General features: G+C 37.0%; 1 protein-coding gene across 1 annotated transcript in view; it reads right to left on the minus strand.

The window, feature by feature from the left end:
• The window catches only part of stk10 (serine/threonine kinase 10), a 56011-nt gene that overhangs the window by 12923 nt on the left and 20383 nt on the right, over window positions 1–22705 (minus strand). The window contains exons 3-9 of the mRNA XM_058759011.1: window positions 15928–15976; window positions 15378–15527; window positions 13802–13874; window positions 9812–10006; window positions 9485–9566; window positions 6379–6513; window positions 2762–3394 (exon numbers count right to left, since the gene is read on the minus strand). Coding sequence (XP_058614994.1) covers window positions 2762–3394; window positions 6379–6513; window positions 9485–9566; window positions 9812–10006; window positions 13802–13874; window positions 15378–15527; window positions 15928–15976 — 1317 coding nt within the window. The remainder of the gene's footprint in view (window positions 1–2761; window positions 3395–6378; window positions 6514–9484; window positions 9567–9811; window positions 10007–13801; window positions 13875–15377; window positions 15528–15927; window positions 15977–22705) is intronic.

The raw sequence follows: 22705 nt of genomic DNA on the forward strand, positions 1-22705 counted from the left end.
GCTTTGGGAAGCAACCTGCAATTCCAAAATCATTCAATCGTTTTCAAGATCTACTGAGGCACAACAGTACTGACCGTTTTTAGTCTTAAAAGTGAATTCTTGTAATAATCAGTGTTGGGGAAAATTACTTTTAAAAGTAATGTGTTACAATATTGTGTTGCTCCCTAAAAAGTAACTATAATTGCATTACTTAGTTACTTTTTTATGGAAAGTAATGCATTATGTCATCTGGGCTGTTTGTTTTTAATACAAGTAGTTCTATTTGTGTTAAATGTAGAAGCCCTTTCACACCAAAAGTGAAATGAATAAGCGTCAGGCTGAAGCAAATATAAGTTCACATCTGTACAGTAATTAACTATTGCTCATGCCATTCTGGATTACATGAAGAATATGATGCAGGAGAAGAAAGTTCAACACACTTACTTCAGCAATGAAACACAAATGTGATGTTTATATCTAAAGTCATTTTTGCTTATTAGTAAGGTTGAATTGGACCGTTGAAGCTAACACATTGGTTAATAAACTGGGATTAAATACATAAAGGATATGTGTTATTGCAGGTTTGCATCATATCCTGAGTTTGCTTTTCACTGTTATTAATTTTGAGGAATACTGTGATTTGAGTAAATACCATAGACTGTAAAAAACAGTAAATACATGTTGACATTTAGTCTAGTTACTAACTGCACTTCTGAAACACAAAAGTAACTTCTCTTCTGTTGCAACCAAATGGTGTGCCGTTTCCACTTTCTGCATGCAACACCAATGACAAACTTGCTCTGTAAGACTCCTGCTTTTACTAATGCTCTCGTTCGCTGTGTGCTCGTGCATTTAGCGTCTCAGTGCCAGCTGTGCAGCAGAACAGAGCCCAGCTTGTGAGCGCGTGTGGAAGGTTACACAGTAGTACAGTGAAGGTACAGAGCTCACGCAGGGTGTGGACGCTGTCAAACAGAGCCGAGCCTGTCTGCAGAAACCTCTCCCATCCCTACCGCAGCCGCTCCAGCTCTCTGTACTGAGAGATGCACCAATGCATGCGCTTCACAGCCCCATCAGCGAGGCTCAAGCACTGCTTCACACACACCAAACCAGAAATGCATAGCATTAGCTATGTTTCCATCCACCTATTTGTATGCGCATTTTGGAATATCGCATAAAAATTAAAAACGCTGGATGGAAACGCCAAGATGCACATCAATTCTAAAATGCACATACTTAAGTGCACATTTGAGTAGGATAAACTTTTTATCCAATAAGGAAAAAAACTTAACTTTGCGCTCTGAGACGGGATAACTTGACTAGCATCTATATGTTGTTATGGTCGTTCTGAGCAAAGTCTGCCGTCAAAGTATTTCTGTATAATTGTCTTATACACGACTGCGTTCCCAAACAGCAGCATCCGCCTCCGAAAGCAACGACTGCATTTGTGTTTCGTCTGCTTGCTCCGAAGCGCAAGTCATTTATTATAGGCTATATGAAAATTATTATATTCAGTGGCTTCTCCTAGTTTTCTTAAGTGCCAGTTTATTGGGAAGTGACGTTTTTGTTCTCTTTAACTCATTTGATGGAAACGGTGCTTTATTCGCATATGTTTTATGCGATATTCCAGTCTTGCGCATAAGTTAAATTTGAATCTATGGACTGAAACATAGCTATTGTCTGTAAATGTATTAAAAATGGTTGTTTTTATTACCATTGGTGGGGGTAACGCATTACAAGTAACGCACATTATATTAGTAATCTGATTACATATCACTTATTTTGTCTCTTGGAAAAGCACATTTAAAGGTACAGTCGACCCAAAAATGATTTACTCACCCTCAAGTTGGTCCAAACCTGTATGAGTTTATTTCTTCTGCTGAACATAAAATAATATATTTTGAAGAATGTCAGTAACCAAAGCCATTGGTAGCCATTGACTTCCACAGTATGAAAAAAATTAAATAAATACAATGGAAGTCAATGGCTACCAGCAACTGCTTGGTTACTGACATTCTTCAAAATCTCTTATAATATAAATATAATTTTTGGGTCAACTATTCCTTTAACAATACAGCACTGATTTGGAATTTATGCAACTGTAAACTCACTTAACAGTAACTAAGAAGTGTAAAAAAAATATAAAAAAAATAATGATAATTCAATATTCCGACAGCACAAATGAGTTTGGGCTTTAACATTCTTCTTCCATAACCACAGGTAAACTCATGCATGTCTCTTATGGTAAAACTCGCTCTGCGCAGATCATTTGAACATTATGTATACACAATGTTATTAATATATTAGTTGTGCAGTGTGAGATTCATTGGTCATAACTAGCTTTCTAGGCTATAATTCATTTAAAACGTAGAAATTTAGTTTTTTGGCCACACACACACACGTACGTTGCAATGTTTCAGGAATGACATCCGTATATCTACTCCCTCTCAAAGCAGCAGTGATTGACAGTGATAACCATAGCAACAGACAGAACAAAATAGGTGAAAATGTGCATTGAGACTAGAGCACCCTCACTAATTTCAGAAGCACCCTCAGTGATGATTTCTGGAACCTGGTTGATACGCTTTTATTGTTTAACTATATACAAAAACTAAATACAAATGCACTAAATAAAATAATTTAATAAATGCATTTTTACAATTCAAGCACTTAACTAAAATGAGTATTAAATAATAAAATAAATACTAGTGCTGCTGAAAATACTAGTGTTCTGCTCATTTTGGCCAGCGCTGTAAATGAAAACATGACTCAAACACAGACTCACCCGTAAAGAGATGGTGCCCAAGTCTTTGTTGACGGACATATCACTCGACAGGTTCAGGCTGATGTCCATGTTCTCACTCGTCACATCAGAGTATCGTTTTGATAGCCTGCCATTCGATAACCTTTCCACATCCTCAGCAGCCAGTGAGGATCTGTCGCTCATCCCAGACATGCGATTGGTCGGCTCTTTGGACTCGGTTCGGTTCAGAATGGCATGCGGCTGCTGGCTAGGCACTTCCCTTGCGCCGTGAGCTTCTTCCTTCTCCGGTTCCTCCGGTTTCTCCGAGGGCTGCTCCGTGGTTTCTGAGGAAGACTCTGAAGGTTCTGCTGTTCTCAGCGAAGGTAGCTCTGGTTCTGAGCTCTCGACCGCTTTGGGGTCCTCTTCGGAGGTGGGCGTGCTTTTTCCATCCTCGATGCCGGAGTCAGAGCTGGAGGTCTTGCCTGACGCCTCACTCTCAGGTTTGTCGTGGTCCTCCTCTGGAAACTTGTCGCTGAGATCGTCCTGCTCTTTCAAAGGAGTTTCGGTGGACTCAGAAGTCCTGGGATCCTCCTCAAGCTCCACTGAAGCTTCATTGAGGTTTTGGTCCCCGTATAAACTGGTCTCACTGGTTTCTGATGGGTCTTTGATGGGGGCCTAGAAAGAACACAGACAGAAAGCGGCTTGTGAGATAATTACATTCTTACAGTCAAACCAAAATTAATCTTCAACATTTCTCACATTATATCACAGTTTATTCGCTATAGTTTAGAACTCAGAGTTAAACTGTGTCAGAACAAATTCATCTTGATAATGTCAGATAACTTTGATAGAAAGGTATGTAATGAAATACAAATCAACCAAAAATTATTCAGCTGTTAAATTGAAGAATCGTCTAAAAACGCATCTCTTCCATCTTTATTTGACTCTTTAACTCTAGCGCACTCTGTTCTAATTCTATTACTGTCAGTAAACACATACACAGCTGCAAGCCTTCACCCTTATAACCGTTTCCTTGCCAAAACCAGGAACCAATTGTCCTGTGCTTTATTTAACTCTAAAGAAATGTGGACGGCATGTCTTTTGTTTCATTTTTCACATGAAGGCCAGATGAGAAGCGGAGGAGGAAGTGTATTAAGGGTTATTTTGGAACGCTTGTACCATTGTGCCATGTCAACACATTTAGTGCAAATGGCCTAGAAGAGATATTTAAATGGAGACGCTAATGTGAAAGTTCGGTGGGGGCGCAAGTCGTGTTACAGTCAAATTACACAAGTGGAAGAGCTGTCACAACCACATTGTGCTATAATGGTACTTCGAGGTGTAGTGGCGCCTGATGACCATGAGACATGAGGGCAGTGTTGCCAGGTCCTGGGTTTTACAGCAGGAATCAGGCTACTGTTACACCATTGCCACGGGCTGTTTTTAAGTCGCGGATTAAAACCACTGCACTATTTAAATTGAGGGGAAAACCATGGGGATAAAATGCAGTTGGGCTAGTTTTGAATAGCAATTGGGCTGGTTTTGTTTTGCAGACCTGGCAACCCCGCAAGAGGGCTTCTACAAGTATTCTGAAGGTAAATGTAAGATTTTAGACCTTTTTAAGACCAAGTAAAGACAATTTAAGGAATAAACTGAAGGGAACATAATGTGCCAATGTATCAACATGTTCTCTTAATAAAAAACAAATGTCTAGTGTACTTTTACTGTACCTTGCAGTAGATCAAACAGTAGAGTATAGTGCTTGCAACGCCAAGGTCATAGGTTCAATTCCCAGGGAACGCAAGAACTGATCAAATGTATACCTTGAGTGCGATGCAAGCTGCTTTGGATAAAAGCATCTGCCAAATGCATGAATGTAAAATGTACTTTCTGATTGCATTGCCAAAATTGTTCTTCCTCAGTATTTTCAGTATGTCTAAATCTTAAATAAAGATACATTTACTTGAGAAGCAAAATGACATAAGTTCTGTTCTCTGAGAAATTGATCAAAATTAAGTGAGTTTATGATTAAAAACAACAAATATCTGCCAATAGGCTCAGAAATAAATCAACTTGAGTCAAAGGGCAAATAAGTTTTTAAAACCATATTTACATATATGTTCTTGTATTTAGCATAAACTACGTTCAAAACAAGACTTTATATCTTCATTCTACATCAAGTAACTTGATGTAAGCATGTTTAGATTTGTGTATTAGTTACAAAAATACAGAGGAAGATATTTTTTGCAGTGCATGCAACATTTATTGCCATCATGACTAAGAATCTAAGACTTGTTGCTTCAATTAAAGAACTTTTTAAGGCATTATTTTGTGGCAGAGCGAATTAAGACTTTGTAAGACCTTTTTTTTTTTATATATTAAGTGAAACATTATCTCAATATTTGAAACAAATGTTGTGGCAATACAACATCTCATCTGATCTTGGATCGGGTTAAATTTTCAGTAGAGAAAAAAAAATAAAAATAATAATATATATATAGGTGAATACGAAAATGTCAGACTCGGTGTGCAACGACCTTAAGAGTTCTGGCTGTAATTAATTCATCAGTGCATTGCATCGTGGGATACAGCATTCCCTGCTCTGGTGCATACATCTAATTTTGCCAATGAGCATATATCTGCATAATTCATTGAGTTCTAAGCATGTTGTGTTGTACGGTCCTGCTTTTGTCTTTCACACCCGCACTGAATCACAGAATAAACTTTGCATACAATAACAATTACAGTTGCCAATGCGCTAAACAGATGTGTCTCTCTTTATGCTCGGAGCACTTTTCCATGAGCAGTGCATTATTTGTACTCTCTGTCAGCATGTACAGAGGGTAAAATAAGTGTCGAACACGTCACCATTTTTCTCAGTAAATATATTTCTGTTGACATGAAATTTTCACCAGATGTCGGTAACAACCAAAGTAATCCATGCATACAAATAAAACAAAACAAAACAAATAAGTTCAGAAATTAAGTTGTGTAATAAAGTGGAATGACACAGGAAAAAGTATTGAATGCATAACAAAAGGGAGGTGCAAGAATGCATGGAAAGCCAAGACACCAGCTGAAGTCTATCAGTAATTAGAAAGCAATCCTGCCCCTCGTCAGTGGAGATGAATATTAGCTGCTTCAGTCCCAACACCTACAGAACCAGGATGATGAAGATGATCCCAAACACAGCCAAGCAAACTCTCGACGGGTTTCAGAGAAAGAAAATAAAGCTGCTAGAACGGCCAGACAATCACCTGACTTCAATCCAATTGAAAAATAAGAACTAAAAGGTCAGAGTTCAGAGAAGAGACCCACAGAAATCACACCTGAGCAATGCATGCCACTAGTTTCTCCTTCAAGCTGTCATTACCAACAAAGGCTTTTGTACCAAGTATTAAATACATTTCAGTAGTTCAATACTTTTTCCCCCGTGTCGTTCCATTTCATTACACACAACTTCATTTCTGAACTTATTTGTTTTGTTTTATTTGTATGCATGGATTGCTTGGGTTGTTACCGACATCTGGTGAAAATTTCATGTCAACAGCACCTTTAGAAATATATTTACTGAGAAAAATGGTGACGCGTTCAATACTTATTTTACCCGCTGTATATACTGATAGATGTGTGATGAGTGAGAAATGTGGGACCCGTACAGATGAGAGGTCAGCAGGGTCCTCGTCTTCTGCTTCTTCGTGATTGTCCTCGATCTCTTCCATCACCTCGGCTTTGGCCTCGGCCACCAGTTCTCTCAGCGGACGGTTGGTCTTCACCGAACTCACGAAAGGATGCTGAAACACACATGGAAAGATTATTCAGAATACAGTACAGACTTATTGTGCATAACAATAATATGTCACCTTAAGCAGCACGCACAATAAATAACATGAGCCGGAGAATGGAAATTAGGAGATTAATTCATTTGTCTTCTACTCATCATTGAAAAGCGTATCAGATTGCCATCAAACCATTAACAGATTTCAAATTTTATGTTGCTTTGCAACATTTAGAAAAGAAATGCAATTAAATTAAATTGTCAGAGCAAGTGTTCATATCTGAAATATGATTTGGTTCAAAAATATTTGGACTCAATATTTTGACCTTAAATATTTAAAATTAATGTTTTTATTTTTTTTTTGTGATTTAATTAATTAATTATTAGCTTTACATCAACTCACAATCCCCAATTTGGGAAACTCTGCTGTAGTGGAATATGAATTTTATTTATTTATTTTTTTTAAAGGGGTCATATTCATTAATGGCATGTGGTTTGGGCAGAAATGCCCATGCTTGACCTCTCAGATTATTGTAACATCATGTTATTTCACTTGAAATACACTTACAATCAGCAGAATTGGCAGTTCATTAAAAAAAACAAAAAAAACAAATGAAATTCTGTTCTTAAGAGAGTCTGGGGTTTAATTAGGAGAAGAGCTGAGTTGAAGGTTGGGAGGTGCTCAGGTACTGAACTGTGAAACACCAGTGTAATGAAGAGAAACGCTGCTCTCATCTATTATTCAGCTGAGTTGCACCTTGTTTAATTGAAGCGTCCCAGCTGCCGAGCGTGTGTGTGAGCGAGTCAAGCGTTAAAAACCTACAACCAGCAATATCAATTACCCTCACCGATGACTGCAACTACAGCCAATGCATCCCAACACATACCATACATCCTAAATTGCTTCCCAATTCATAGTTTGCAGAAAATAGCCTGCCCATGTTGCCTGGATGACTGTCTAACACTGACACTGTATAAAAGTTGCCTTTGTGGAGCATGCATACGATGCCCTTAAATGCATGCGATGCTGTTTCAGGTGCGTTAAAGTCTCCCTTGGTTTCAATGATTAGCTTTAAACTACAGACCGGCCTATAAAGACTTTGACTTTGCAGTAAATGTTTGGCACTCAGGATCTAACAATGATATGAACTTTGCACACAACTCTTCACAGAAAAGCATGCACTGCATATCAATGTCACCTTCAGCCCAACAAACACCTGTCTACCAGGCTGCTTTGTATGCAGCAGAGCGTTAAGTGAATATGTAATATGAAACACCCAGAAGAGAGAGTGCTATCAGAACATGAGTTGAAGTTACTTTATATTCAGTGGCTGCTCTGCAGATGTCCAGAATTGACTTCTAACCTAACACACGTGCCAATAGCAAGAGAATTTACCAGCCAAATATTATTTATAGTTTATGTAGGAATTACAAATAAATTACTAATGTAATAATAATAATAATAATAATAAACAAAGAAAGTAAGTAAATGGGTCAAAGAAGAGACGCCCCATTTTGGTATCGGCATCAAATTGCATTCACAAAAGTGATTTTATATACATAGAAAGCATATTAAATGCAATTTAAGTGTGTACTTTAATGTTTCAAATAAGTTTTGTGAAAAAAAAAAAAAAAAAAATGAAAATCTTCATTCCATCATCATTCAGCGGAACAGATATATTTATGCAAAAATCAAACAACCTACTTATTTTGACCTCTACATAAAAGAAAAAGTGATCATACTAAATTTTATTATATTTTTAAAGATTCTGCTGACAAACGGGTAAAATCTAGTGGTTTGAAGATGGCAAAGATTTAAAATGACAATTGATTCGTTTTTATTAGGGCTTTACTGTGATTCCAAAATAAGCCTTTTAATGATGTCTTGTTGTTACATTGAATTAAAGATTTTAGTGGATGTCTTCCAAGAACAAAATTAAACATTAAAAAAAATAAAAGTTTAAAAACCCCTCTTCATCTCGGAACCATAGTGTAACATTTAAAGTGCCCCTATTATGGGTAATGAAAGGTTCATATCTTGGTTGACGTGCATGCAAGGTCAAAAACACTTTCATTGTCTTATAATATGCATTTATTTTTACCTTATTTGCTCAACGACTCCCAAATGATTCATTTTTCCAAACCCTTCCTTTGCGTGACTCTAATCTGCGGTGATTGGTTGATTAGTCTCATTTTCATCTCATCTTGCCTGCAATGCCTTATAAAGCAGTGTTTGTGAGAGCAGTGTTGCTTTGTGTGCAGCGTTACCAGGGAAACCGCTATTTTTAATCGCTCCAAAAGCTGCACCTAGTGGCAAAGAATGAATTTGCATTTTCATTCAGACCAACGGCGAAAAGACCAACAAGTGGATGGCAATATGCTAATGTTTCATGTTGATGTCAACATGAAATGGCTCGGGATTCGTTTCAATGATTCAGAGTCGACTCTTTCTTCTGAGAGACAATAACTTTATACACGCTGCACTTTCAGATTTAAAACTTTGCAGGATGTTTTCATTCACTTAGAGCTGTGTTACACACTGCATGAAAGCTCATTTTCAAAAATTCATAATAGGGGCACTTGTTTTTGATTTGAATCGCTCATATCACTGGTCATCATTCCAACAGTTTGATGTAAACTATTGTGTCACCATTTCTAATACAATTTCCGGCAAGTTTTGAAGCCAGTTGGACTACTCTAACTGCACATCTACTGTACATGATCTTTTTCATTTTGTAAACTCCTCAAGTGTTCAGTTCAGCGGAAGGGGTGGAGGTGGAGAAATATCCTAAAAGGAAGAATGCAAATTGCTGTAATTCCTTTCATCCAGCAGCACAGGAAGCCTTGAGACGTTTTGGGGTTTTGGGCCATTTCCTTCACATGCATTCATTTGCACACACGGTCTCGAAATGCCTTTGCGTTAAATTACACGAGAGCAGCAGTACAGTATATGGACACATGACAAGTGTATGTGTGAGATTCCTTACTTCTAGAAGCTGAGCAGACGTTGGCCTCGTCTCAGGGTTTCTGTCCAAAGCTATTTTCAGGAAATCCTTAAATTCCATCGACCTAAAATATACAAAACCCTTAAACATTCGCCCGAGAGGGGGATACAATCTCTTGTTGTGTAATGGTGATAAAATAACATTCGACAGCCAGTCATATCCTAGAAATGTTAAAAGCTATAAATCTAAGACAAAAGCCACAGCTATGCTCACAGAACAGCCGATCTTTGGAAGGAATCTTACAGTAATGATGTAAGTCTCTAAAATCTCAGCCGGTCACTCCCATACCCCCCGGACTTTGTGGCTTACCACTTGGCAGGTTGCTCCAGGGAGGGAGGCTCAGACTTGGCGATTTTTAGCAGGACCCTCATGGGGTTCAGCTCGTGGTGTGGCGGCTCTATCTGAGCCAGCTCGATCAGCGTGATGCCCAGCGACCAGATGTCAGCTTTGTAGTCGTATGGAGCGTCCTTCATGGTCTCGCACATCACCACCTCTGGAGCCATCCTGAACATACAGGAGACATCAGAGCACTCAGACCAAAACCAAAGGGCTCACATACATTCCCAATAAGGAAACAAGTATTTGTAATTGGATTACAGTTCCTTTTTTTATGGATTACCTATTATTCACACAATGGCAGTACATATTCATAATTTATTGATTCACACCAGTTCTGTTTGACCACTCACACACATATACATACATATATATATATATATATATATATTATATGTGAGACTATTCATTTTCAAGCTGTGAAATAATACATAATCATATTCAGTGACCTTCACTAATTATTAATTTGTGACCCTGGACCACAAAACCAGTCATAAGGGTCAATTTTGAAATTGACTGAAGCTGAATAAATAATCTTTCCATTTATGTATGGTTTGTTCGGATCGGACAATATTTGGCCGAGATTCAACTATTTGAAAATCTGGAATCTGAGGGTGCAAAAAAAAAAAATCAAATATTGAGAAAACCCAAATGAAGTTCTTAGCAATGCATATTACTAATAGAAAATTAAGTTTTGACATTTACGGTAGGAAATTTAATAAATATCTTCATGGAACATGATCTTTACTTAATATCCTAATGATTTTAGGCATAAAATAATTTTTTTTAATTTTGACCCATACAATGTATTTTTGGCTATTGCTACAAATATACCCCAGCGACTTAAGACTGGTTTTGTGCTCCAGGGTCACATATTTAAAGTTTGGACACAAATATTTCAAACCTGGAAGACTTTGGCCATGTAATGTCACATTTTTAAGTTTATGTTTGTTCATGTAATTCAGAGATTCCCAAGCTTTTTTGCGAGGCAAACACCTTTGACCTAAAATATTTACTTGAAGGCCCCCAAAGATTTCAATAATTTAACGAGTTATGTCCAAGTTAATCTAAAAGTAATAATCAGACTACATTACCTAACATGTATAATCCAGATTATGTTACGAATTACAAATTTTATCATGTAATCTGTATTCAATAATGGACTACAATTTGTAAGTCATCTACCAAGCACTGTTAGCCAGTGACTGGAAGAATTTACTACAAGCCACTAATAGAATTGATAATGCTTGTTTACGAGTCAGATAAAGCACTTAAAAGAAAGTACAAAGGTAAGAAAGATATTTCATATCAGGACATTCAAACTGAACTCTAGTTAATGATTGCTTTAATCCTGTGGGACACAACAAATCTGTCCCTTTCTATTAGTTTTGTTGGAATCTCATGAAATTTGTAATTATTAATAATAATTCTGTTTTATATAATTACATTATGCTATTTTGGAGGGACGAAATTATTGACCAGAAACACTGACAATTCATTAGAGCTCAGTTTAAGTGGCACATGAACCGATCACCTCTTCCTCTTTACTACTAGCTACACCACAAAATAAACATGAGTGAACACCTGAAGGTGTTGAAAAAAAACAGAACAACTACCTGAAATGAATCATGCCTCATGTAATCAGTCAATCTTTCAACCACAGAAAGATGTCAATAAAAGAGCTTGGAAACAATGTCACATAACTTCATATTTACCTCTAGAAAGCAATCCACTGTCCATAACTTGTTAGTCAGTTAGTATTCTATCATTTTGCTAAATGTATGCACTATACTATACAGTGGGTACGGAAAGTATTCAGACCCCCTTAAATTTTTCACTCTTTGTTATATTGCAGCCATTTGCTAAAATCATTTAAGTTCATTTTTTTCCTCAATGTACACACAGCACCCCATATTGACAGAAAAACACAGAATTGTTGACATTTTTGCAGATTTATTAAAAAAGAAAAACATCTAATGTCTAATCTAAAATATAATGGCATAATAAGAAATATCACATGGTCCTAAGTATTCAGACCCTTTGCTGTGACACTCATATATTTAACTCAGGTGCTGTCCATTTCTTCTGATCATCCTTGAGATGGTTCTACACCTTCATTTGAGTCCAGCTGTGTTTGATTATACTGATTGGACTTGATTAGGAAAGCCACACACCTGTCTATATAAGACCTTACAGCTCACAGTGCATGTCAGAGCAAATGAGAATCATGAGGTCAAAGGAACTGCCTGAAGAGCTCAGAGACAGAATTGTGGCAAAGCACAGATCTGGCCAAGGTTACAAAAACATTTCTGCTGCACTTAAGGTTCCTAAGAGCACAGTGGCCTCCATAACCCTTAAATGGAAGACGTTTGGGACGACCAGAACCCTTCCTAGAGCTGGCCGTCCGGCCAAACTGAGCTATCGGGGGAGAAGAGCCTTGGTGAGAGAGGTAAAGAAGAACCCAAAGATCACTGTGGCTGAGCTCCAGAGATGCAGTCATGAGATGGGAGAAAGATGTAGAAAGTCAACCATCACTGCAGCCCTCCACCAGTCGGGGCTTTATGGCAGAGTGGCCCGACGGAAGCCTCTCCTCAGTGCAAGACACATGAAAGCCCGCATGGAGTTTGCTAAAAACACCTGAATAAGATTCTCTGGTCTGATGAGACCAAGATAGAACTTTTTGGCCTTAATTCTAAGCGGTATGTGTGGAGAAAACCAGGCACTGCTCATCACCTGTCCAATACAGTCCCAACAGTGAAGCATGGTGGTGGCAGCATCATGCTGTGGGGTGTTTTTCAGCTGCAGGGACAGGACGACTGGTTGCAATCGAGGGAAAGATGAATGCGGCCAAGTACAGGGATATCCTGGACGAAAACCTTCTCCAGAGTGCTCAGGACCTCAGACTGGGCGAAGGTTTACCTTCCAACAAGACAATGACCCTAAGCACACAGCTAAAATAACGAAGGAGTGGCTTCACAACAACTCCGTGACTGTTCTTGAATGGCCCAGCCAGAGCCCTGACTTAAACCCAATTGAGCATCTCTGGAGAGACCTAAAATGGCTGTCCACCAACGTTTACCATCCAACCTGACAGAACTGGAGAGGATCTGCAAGGAGGAATGGCAGAGGATCCCCAAATCCAGGTGTGAAAAACTTGTTGCATCTTTCCCAAAAAGACTCATGGCTGTATTAGATCAAAAGGGTGCTTCTACTAAATACTGAGCAAAGGGTCTGAATACTTAGGACCATGTGATATTTCAGTTTTCTTTTTAATAAATCTGCAAAATGTCAACAATTCTGTGTTTTTCTGTCAATATGGGGTGCTGTGTGTACATTGAGGAAAAAAAATGAACTTAAATTATTTTAGCAAATGGCTGCAATATAACAAAGAGTGAAACATTTAAGGGGGTTTGAATACCCTCCGTACCCACTGTACATTCGCAATATTTCGAATAAACTTTTGTCTTCATTATTAAATATATTTTTGAATAAATCTGTCATGAATACAAGCTTTTATTACAACCACCATCTAAATGTTTATATTTAAACTACAAACTGGAGTAGTTATATAATTAAAATCTGCCTTATGTGCAATTAAAATGTGATTATTAAATAAATTTGATTAATTGATTATTAAATAAACCTTATGTTTGTTTATTATTATCAGTGAAATGAAATGGTTTTGGTGTAAAATTCATTTTGATGCATCCCTATTATTTTGCTTAAAAGTCTATTTGTTCATATATATATATATATATATATCATTATTTAGTAGTTATTATGTAATAAACCTGCAATTATTACTTTTATTTAGTGCCTGTCTGCAGTAAATATTAACTGACTGTTGTAAATATTAAATTGATGCTCTAATTAGATCAACCTTAAGCGGTTTCAACTGCACTTGCCCAATACCTTTTTGCCTGAAATGATTATGACAGCAGATCATTGATTTATAGCACTTACCAATATGGCGTCCCGATAAAAGAGTCTCGTCGTTGAAGAGTTTTGGTGTTTTTTGCAGAAACTCCAAAATCCGCTGTAACAAAAAGCAGAAATGTTGGATTACATTAACATTTCATCCCAGTTTCAAAAATGTCACATTATAATCTGTAAAACCTCTAATATATATATTTGATACTATTTTTTTTTTTTTTTTTTTTAATGTTAAGTTTGGGGTTTGTAAGATTGAAAATACAGTAAAATTGTGAAATTGTGAATTTTCAGCATCATTACTCCAGTCTTCAGTGTCACATTATCCTTCAGAAATCATTGCAATATGCTGATTTGCTGCTCAAGAAACATTTCTGATTATTATCAATGTTGAAAACAGTGATGCTTAATATTTTTGTGGAAACATTTATTTCCAAGATTCTTTGGTAATAGAAAGTTTCTTCAAATAGTAAAAATACTGTACAATATTAGTGGTTTTGACTGTATTTTTTAGCAATTTGAAGCCCACGTACGTTTCTCTCAAAGCAAGTGCTAAAAGCCTGATACTCTAGTATCTTTTGGCCTGACATTCTGAGCTACCATTAACCAGCACACAATGAAGCCACATCCGGTTACACATGAAGCAGCATTCAGAGGGAATAATTTGCTCATTCAATCACTAAATCCAGTGAGACTTGAGCAGAGAAGTGTAATGAAATATTATATAAGTCAGCTCTTGGCAAACTGTGGCACTTTACAACACACCCTTCATACAATACAATGCAAGGTTTCAAGGAAATGTGGACTCTCTGTGTGTGTATATAAGGGTGTGAGAGGTCAAAAGAATTAGTAAGAGATCTTTTGCTCTTTTACAAATCCTAACTAGACAGCATTTTAAGGCATCACAGCCGATCACTTTAATATGTCCTTGCTGAATGAAAGTATCATATGAATGGTACGGACTACTACTAACTGGTAATGTATTATGGCTTCCACAAAAATATCAAAACAGCTTATCAACACTGATAATAATCAGAAATGTTTTTAGCAGCAAATCAGCATATTAGAATGATTTCTGAAGGATCATGTGACACTGAAGACTGGAGTAATGATGCTGAAAATTCAGTTGTGTGTCACAGGAATAAATTACTCTTTTGAATATTTTTATATAGAAAATATCTGCAAAAATGTTAGTTTTAATGTATTTTTATCTAAGAAATGCAGCCTTGGTGGGCATAAGAGACTTCTTTAAAAAATAAAATAAAGATAAAATAAAATAAAAATAATCTTAGTACAGAGTTGCTGCTTATGTAGAGTGTTCCAATCAATCATGTTTGTTCCAATTCAGTAAGGAAATATCCCTTAGAAAGCATTAAGCCTGCTCACTAGGTTTTGGAACAGAATTATTGTCCTTCAAATTAGAATGAGTTTGTGCGCTTGAGAAAAAAAAAAAAAAAAAAAGACAAACGATACTAAATAAATAGCCTTTATCCAGAAGAGAAACCTCAACACAAATCAACTTGTTTAATTCCATAATCGTGGTTGTCAGTTTTAAACCACACCCGATTGAAATCAATGATCCGTAGGACTGATTTGTTTATATACAAACCTAGCTTGATGTCTCCTTCCAGTGTGAGGAGAATGTTTCCAGCCTTCAGGTCTCTGTGGATGATCTTCATGCTGTGGAGATACTGAAGAGCCTGCAGCATTTGTTTACAGATCACCCGGATCTGAGGCTCTTCAAGACCCCTGTCCAGCTCTGAAAGACACAAACAATAAAATCTTCAGACTAGTGCATTAAACAATTATATTACATTATATTATAAAGACAAAATGAACCCTATTTTTAAAATTATTAAAAAGGTATTTTTAATTAAAATTTAAAATTCTGTCTATGTCAAACACACAAACATGCATATTCAATAAACTTGAGTTTGAGAGGCAGGACAGTGTAACCAAAGGCAATGAACTTTAAGTGACCTTGACTGGCTCGTTCATAAAACACCCAAAATAATGCAATATCCTGTTTTAACTTCAGGGGAAAATGAGTTTGCCTACTCACCCATGAGCTAATAACAGAGATCATCAAAAGGAAGCTGCGGGGTGCTTTTATAAAAACAATAACATGAAGGGAATCAATAGGAGGATACAGGTCTTACCTAACATGGTGGCATCGACTGCACCTCCAGGGCAAAACTCGATCATTATCTGTGGGGGAAATTAGGTACAACATGAGACTGTTTTGTTCAGGACAAAGATTTCTGGCTCATTCAGACACAGAAGAACTCAGTGGACTTGAAAGAAAAGAGTCATTTGATGTAAACAGGAAAAGGTGGTGTAGTGTATGTGAACAGAACAGAGAACAATGTCAGATTGATCCAGTTTACTTGAGAATTAGAGGAATGAATTTCATGACTCATACAAAAGTTTGGGGTTAGTAAGATTTTTAATGTTTTTTCTAAAGCATTCTCTTCTGCTCACTAAGGCTGCATTTATATAATCAAAAATATGGTAAAATCAGTAATATTGTGAAATATTATTACAATTTAAAATAGCTGTTTTCCATGTGAATACATAGTAAAATGTAATTTATTACTGTGATCAAAGCTGAATTTTCAGCATCATTACTCCAGTCTTCAGTGTCACACGATCCTTCAGAAATCATTCTAATATGCCGATTTATTATCAGTGCTGGAAACAGTTGTCCTTACTGAATAAAATTCATAATTTCTTTTCAAAAAAAAAAAAAAAAAAAAGAAAAGCATATTGACCCCAAACTTTTGAACGGTAATGTATTGGTATAAACTAGTGCTGTCAAAATTAGCACGTCAACGCATGCGTTTAATGGCATTAAAAATATTTTGAACTGTAACTTTTGAACGACAAACACATTAGTTGCTAGGGTTGCGCGATAAATCGTGTGCGATATCCAATGTGCATCTTGTCAGTAAAGCCGGTTCTGTGATATCGCACGCGATTTATCGTGCAGCCCTAGTAGTTGCACAAACTAAAAATCAATACGTCAAATACAAGATTTAGTGGCATATGCGAGTGATTTACTGGCAATGTGCTGCCACGTTTGTATTTATTCTTTGCTGCTCTAAATAGTGGCTGCTTGTGCACAACTTCCTGTGTTTGCATTCTGAGTAGCGAAGAAGAATTGATTTCCGTTTTGCAGCGTTAAGCAAAGCTAGCGCGCATAACTATAGATCTTGTTTAAGAATGGTATTGGATCGGTACATGGATTCAAGTACTCGCCGAAACCGATGCCAGATTTTTTGTGGTATCGGTGGAATTTCTGATACTAGTATCGGAATCGGAACAACCCTAGTTGAACTGTTCTGGAACAGTGTTGTACATGCAACGTAACCACTGATTTCTAGTTGTAGCCTCTTTTGGAAGCCCAAACAAAGTAGTTGTTTCGCTTTCACAATGAAACACAGCGTCTCCAGGACATGGCACCGGCGGCAGCAACAATACTACAGCGAGAATAAAAATTACGCCCTCTTTTTTGCATATACATTTGGGCGGTGTTATGCAAATCTTCCCACACAGTGACGTAGACATGTGGGGGCGTGTTTGAATGAGCCATTTTAGGGGGGCTTGGACGAGACTTAACTTTTATAAAGAATATCTCTTTGGTTTTGAGACTTTAGTCTTTGCAACTTTTGGGATCGTATCTATGCACAAACAGCTTGTAACAATGCAAAGAGAAAGGAAAACTTGAAATTGCATCATATGACCCCTTTAATCAGAAATACAATCTTAAATGTTATTTGTGCATTTCACTTTCATTATTACAGGTAGGCCAACAGTGCACCCTAGGGAATTAGAACTCCTTACCTTTCATTCTGTTCATGCATTCTCAGTTTAAATGTGAATCTAAATCACCATTCAGGCAAAAATCTGCTTCAAGAATGACCACAATTCTGACTTGCTGATAAGACGAATAACTCTCATGTGCTAGCGATAAGATCAAGACTTATCGGCATAATTGTACATATCGGACCGATGCAGATGTTTACATTTTAAGCCATTAATCGGTTGATTCCAATATCGTTCCGATAATATTGTGCATCCCTATTAAAGATAGATACTTACCACATAAAAACAAGACAAATGCTGAAATAAAAAATAAATATGAACCTGCCTCTAGCAAAATATATACAGTAAGTTAAGCCCAAAAATAATAATAATTCAGTATCATAAACCCTTATATAAAAAAAAACAGGAATGATATGACATGATTAACAATGTCATCACTTTCAAATGACAAAGATACACAATATCTCCATGTATGTGTAAGCGCTGTTTATTAATCTTAACTTGATAAGTTCAACATACAAAAAGCCTTGCCATGTGTTGCAAATGATAACCACCTTAAATCATTTTGTTTTTGCAGTCAATGCACATTCCTGAGTCATTAGACAATTTCACAGCACTTTCTCAATGCTCTCTCCACATTACTGGGATAACTGCCTACCTGTTTAACACAAGCCAAGAAAACCTACACCTTGCATCGCCAGCTAAAACAATAACGGACCAAGTTCTTCACATACTGTAATTTGGCAGTCACTGACATGAATTTACAAGTTCTCCAAACAGTTCCAGAAAGTTCCATCAAAATGTGTATACAAATACACAAGTAGTAAGAGGAATTTCCCCTGGAACTGAGAAAGAGAGAGCCTTCGGGAAAGTAAAACAAATATCATGCCTGTCAATCAATCTATGTTGACCTACTTTAAGAGGAGTCTTCATGCTGCATGGTCATGGTTTTGACATGTTGAAGGGGTCATCGGATGCAAAATTCACTTTTACATGTGTCTTGGCAGTGTGTGTACACATCCACGTTATAATGATAAAAATCCATAGTGCGTTTTTAAAAATCTTGATAAATTCAAACCCCTCTCTCATATCAAGTCATTCTCAGATTCTTGGTGGTGTGACATCACACTGGCAGGCCCCTCCCACGATTGTTGATTAACACTGGTGACTAGGGCTGGACCAGAATATTCGATTCTTTGAATATTCGTTCGGTGGGTTGGCATTCGATTTTCAATTTTGAGATTCGAGTATTCTTTTTGAAGTGCCAGTTACTTTCAAAAGGGGATTAACTATTTTGATCGCTACCACAGACATCAATGATTACGTTTACATGCGCACGAATAATGTTATTTGCATTATGATGTTTACATGTCAAGAGCAAAGCTCTTCACTCCCGTTTACATGCAATTTCCATTATTCTTATTATTCGAGAGTTGTACTTTTTTGTTATTTTTTATTTTTTTACTGTCTCACGTACCCTACTGCACAGCACAAATGATGGACTCAGAAAGAGCAGGCGTGTTACTGGCCGCTGTTTTAATTTAAGTCTAATGCAACATACTTTTGCATGGTTGTATTCCATGCTTTGGCGCCATAGAAATGTGACGGCAATTCATTTTCTTATGCTGCCGTCGCGTTCTGCTCGCGGTTTCTGGATGAGGGTAAGGAACAGAGACTGGTGGCAGCGAGTTGTGTTTTCCGAGAAATGCGATGCTTTCTTCCCTGCCATCGTTTCTAATCTGCGTATTATTACAGGTGTCGCGCCATTCATGTCACGAGCGCATGCGCACTTTGGTCAGAGCGCAATAGGCTACTCCGATTAAGGCGTTTACATGCCTGTACATGTCGATTAAAATCGGTGTACGCCACCTATGTTAATACGATTATGCTTGCTCCAATTATGAGCTTAATCGCATTATTTAAATCGAAGTATTGCGTTTACATGAGATAAAGTTTAAATCGCAATATTGCCAAAATCTCATCGCATTAAGAGGGTGCATGTAAACGCTAATGTTTATATATGAACTGCAAACTTTCATCCCAGTATTTCTGTGATGATATGAATGACTATAAGACAGAAATAATACTGTGCAGTTGAAAAGACTGTTTGTGAAGCTGTTTCTTACCCAAACATGTTAAATGTCTGCTCTCTGTTTCAGTGGCAGCGCAAACGCAGATTTGAACGTTGTATGATTTTTTTTTTCAAAGGTTTAAGACACGGGCGAATTGTTGTCATTTAAAAATGAGATCGTGTGGGTGTTTGAATCGAGATCGCGATCTTTTAACGATTAATCGTGCAGCTCTAGCGCAGATATACCGCGAGTGAACCGAGAAGAGAGATTATCCGATAGCCAAATTATCGAGACATACGAGCCCGGTCTCATGAAAATGCGTATAAATAGTACGCCAAATAAAAACAGAAACTCGTGGTATTGATATGCAAAAATGTACTTTGGCGTGCATATAATAACGCAGTTTTTGCGTGCATATGATACGAAATTTGTTGCCGTACATATGATATGCATCTACCCCACAACCCTAACCCTACCCACTGCGTATAAATAGCACGCCAAATCGAAACAAACTTGTGCTATTGATACGCACTTTCATGAGATCGGGTTGGACATACATATGTATGCTTCATTCCTAAGTTTCCTCGAGGGAGAGTGGTTTAAGAAAAGAAAACAAAGCGCTGAGAGAATCTTTACTTCGCACACCATGATCTTTGTGTCTCTGGAACGTTTGAGTCGGCACACGTTCTTATTGTTATTAGACTGAAGGAGCCAACTTTCACCCGAGCATGTGGATATTATTGTTTTTCCTCAACATTAACATGTGAAACAATATAAACACAATAAACCCAAGCAGACTCCAATGTAAGTACGTTCTGTACAGTAATTAGCATGGTCTGCTTTATGCTTTTGTTCTTTATATTTATACATTTTGTTTACACTTTTCCAACTAAAAGAAAACCCTGAGATATAACGCAATGTGTAAGAATGTTGTGTATAAATGTCTAATCATAAGCTTGTTTAGAAATGGTGACAAAAACTTGATTATTAAAACAAAACAAACAAAAAAAAGTCTCTTGTTAAAAGTCATTTAAATAAACGAATATTTGAATAGTCGTTTTTTTATGAGCCTAAATATTCGAATACAATATTTTTGAAAAATGCCTATCCCTAGTCACTATGTAATCACATGTCGTTCCAAACACATACTACATAAAATGAAGGAATGAAAAAATACAAGGCGGCACAATAAACACGTCATTAAACTAGTTCATGTGACTTTTGTGCTATATATTTAAACTCTTCTGGAGTAATGCTACTGCAAATGTATGAGGAAGAGGCCTAATTTGTCACTGTCATTCTTCAAATTCATACGGGTTTGGAACGAGATGATTAATGATAACGGAACCTTCATTTTTGGCTGGACTACTCCTTTAGGAAATGTACATAGTTAGAGAGATTCTTCAATGTTCAAGCAGAACAGCAGAGTTTGTAATGTCTTGTAATGTCCCAAGCCAAAACTGCAAAAGTACTCAAAACGATTTGTTCATGGAAATACTGTCCCATCAAAGCAAAGCCCACCGCCCTGATGTCTCGACCCCTGTGGACTGGTAAACACAAGTGTCTGTATATTTAGTGATGGAGGCGATAACACAGTGACACAAGGTTTCATGACTGCCTCCAAGATACATAAACTACATACCAAAGCAAAGAGACATGGCATCAATCCAACAAACCAATGCACAATCCAATAAAACTGCTGTTTTCTATGATGGTCAGCAACTTCACTCCTGAATCCCTCCACTTATACAGTCAAACCAAAACTTATTCAGACACCTTCAACATTTCTCACATTATCACAGTTTAGAAAATGGTAATAAAATATGACAAGAACTCCGAGTTAAACTGACAGAACAAATTCATCTTGATGATGTCAAATAGGCCTAACTTTGATAGAAAGGTATGTAATGGATTATAAAATCAACCAAAAATTATTCAGCTGTTAAATAAGTACACAATTAAATATGACCAATTTCCAAGCAATGCTTCATTTTGTTCAGTCTGTGATGTAAAAAGGTCACATTAGCAATTAACATGGTCAGGTCAAAGTGTATGAATAATTTACGATCCCAAATTTGTATCAGTTTTACTGGTAGTCCACTGTATGAAGAATTTTTGGGTATAATATGTCAGAGTTCACTTTATTTTGCTATCCTCACTTACATAAATGAACTATAGTGTCCTAGTAAAAAAATTATATCCGGTGTCTGAATCATTTTTGGTTGGACTATTTACAGACAGACATGCAAACAAACAAACACACGAGGGACATCATACTATTATTTATAAATTAATTTACATTCACTGGGTGGTTGGTTGCTAGGCGTGTTAGTTTGGGTGTTCTGGTTCAGGGCTCGCAAAATTTCAAAATCCCTGGTAGCCCTTTGGGCAGGTACTCTTCAGATTTTGGTAGCCCGAAAATTAATTTAACTAGCTCAAATTTAAAAAAAAAGACAAAGACATAAAATTACATGATTTACAGTTCAGATACAGGTTTTCACAAAAACAAAAATCTTATACAACAGCATTTCAGGCTATAGACCATTTTTATGAAAAGGGATAAATCAAACATATAAATTATGTTAATTTAAGATGTATAAATATTACTGTCTTAATTGTTTAAATTTTTTGAAGGCATATTAACTTCCTCATTTACAACTCTGTGTTTGCTGCGTAAAAAGTTGATATTTGCATTGATCTGACCATAAACAATAAGAAAGGCTTATTGGAAATGCAAATTCATTCTCTGCCATGAGGTGGCGCTTTAGGAGCACTGAAATATTGCGGTTTCCCTGGAAACGCTGTACACAAAGCAGCTCTGCGCTCATAAACGCTGCTTTATCAGGAATTATAGTTTAGATGAAATTAAAATGCCAACGACACATTTCTGAGGACAGTCGGTTCCCTTCAGATACATTCACGTCGCGTTTTGACTTGAAACGTGCAGCGCTCATATTTATTCAATGACACCATTGCCTTTTGAAGTTTAATCCTGCCTTATCACGACTCATGTTTTTCCGTCCCCAACTGTAAGACCTCT

The sequence above is a fragment of the Onychostoma macrolepis genome, chromosome 21 (genome assembly GCF_012432095.1).
Source record: "Onychostoma macrolepis isolate SWU-2019 chromosome 21, ASM1243209v1, whole genome shotgun sequence".
Classification (NCBI taxonomy): Eukaryota; Metazoa; Chordata; class Actinopteri; order Cypriniformes; family Cyprinidae; genus Onychostoma; species Onychostoma macrolepis.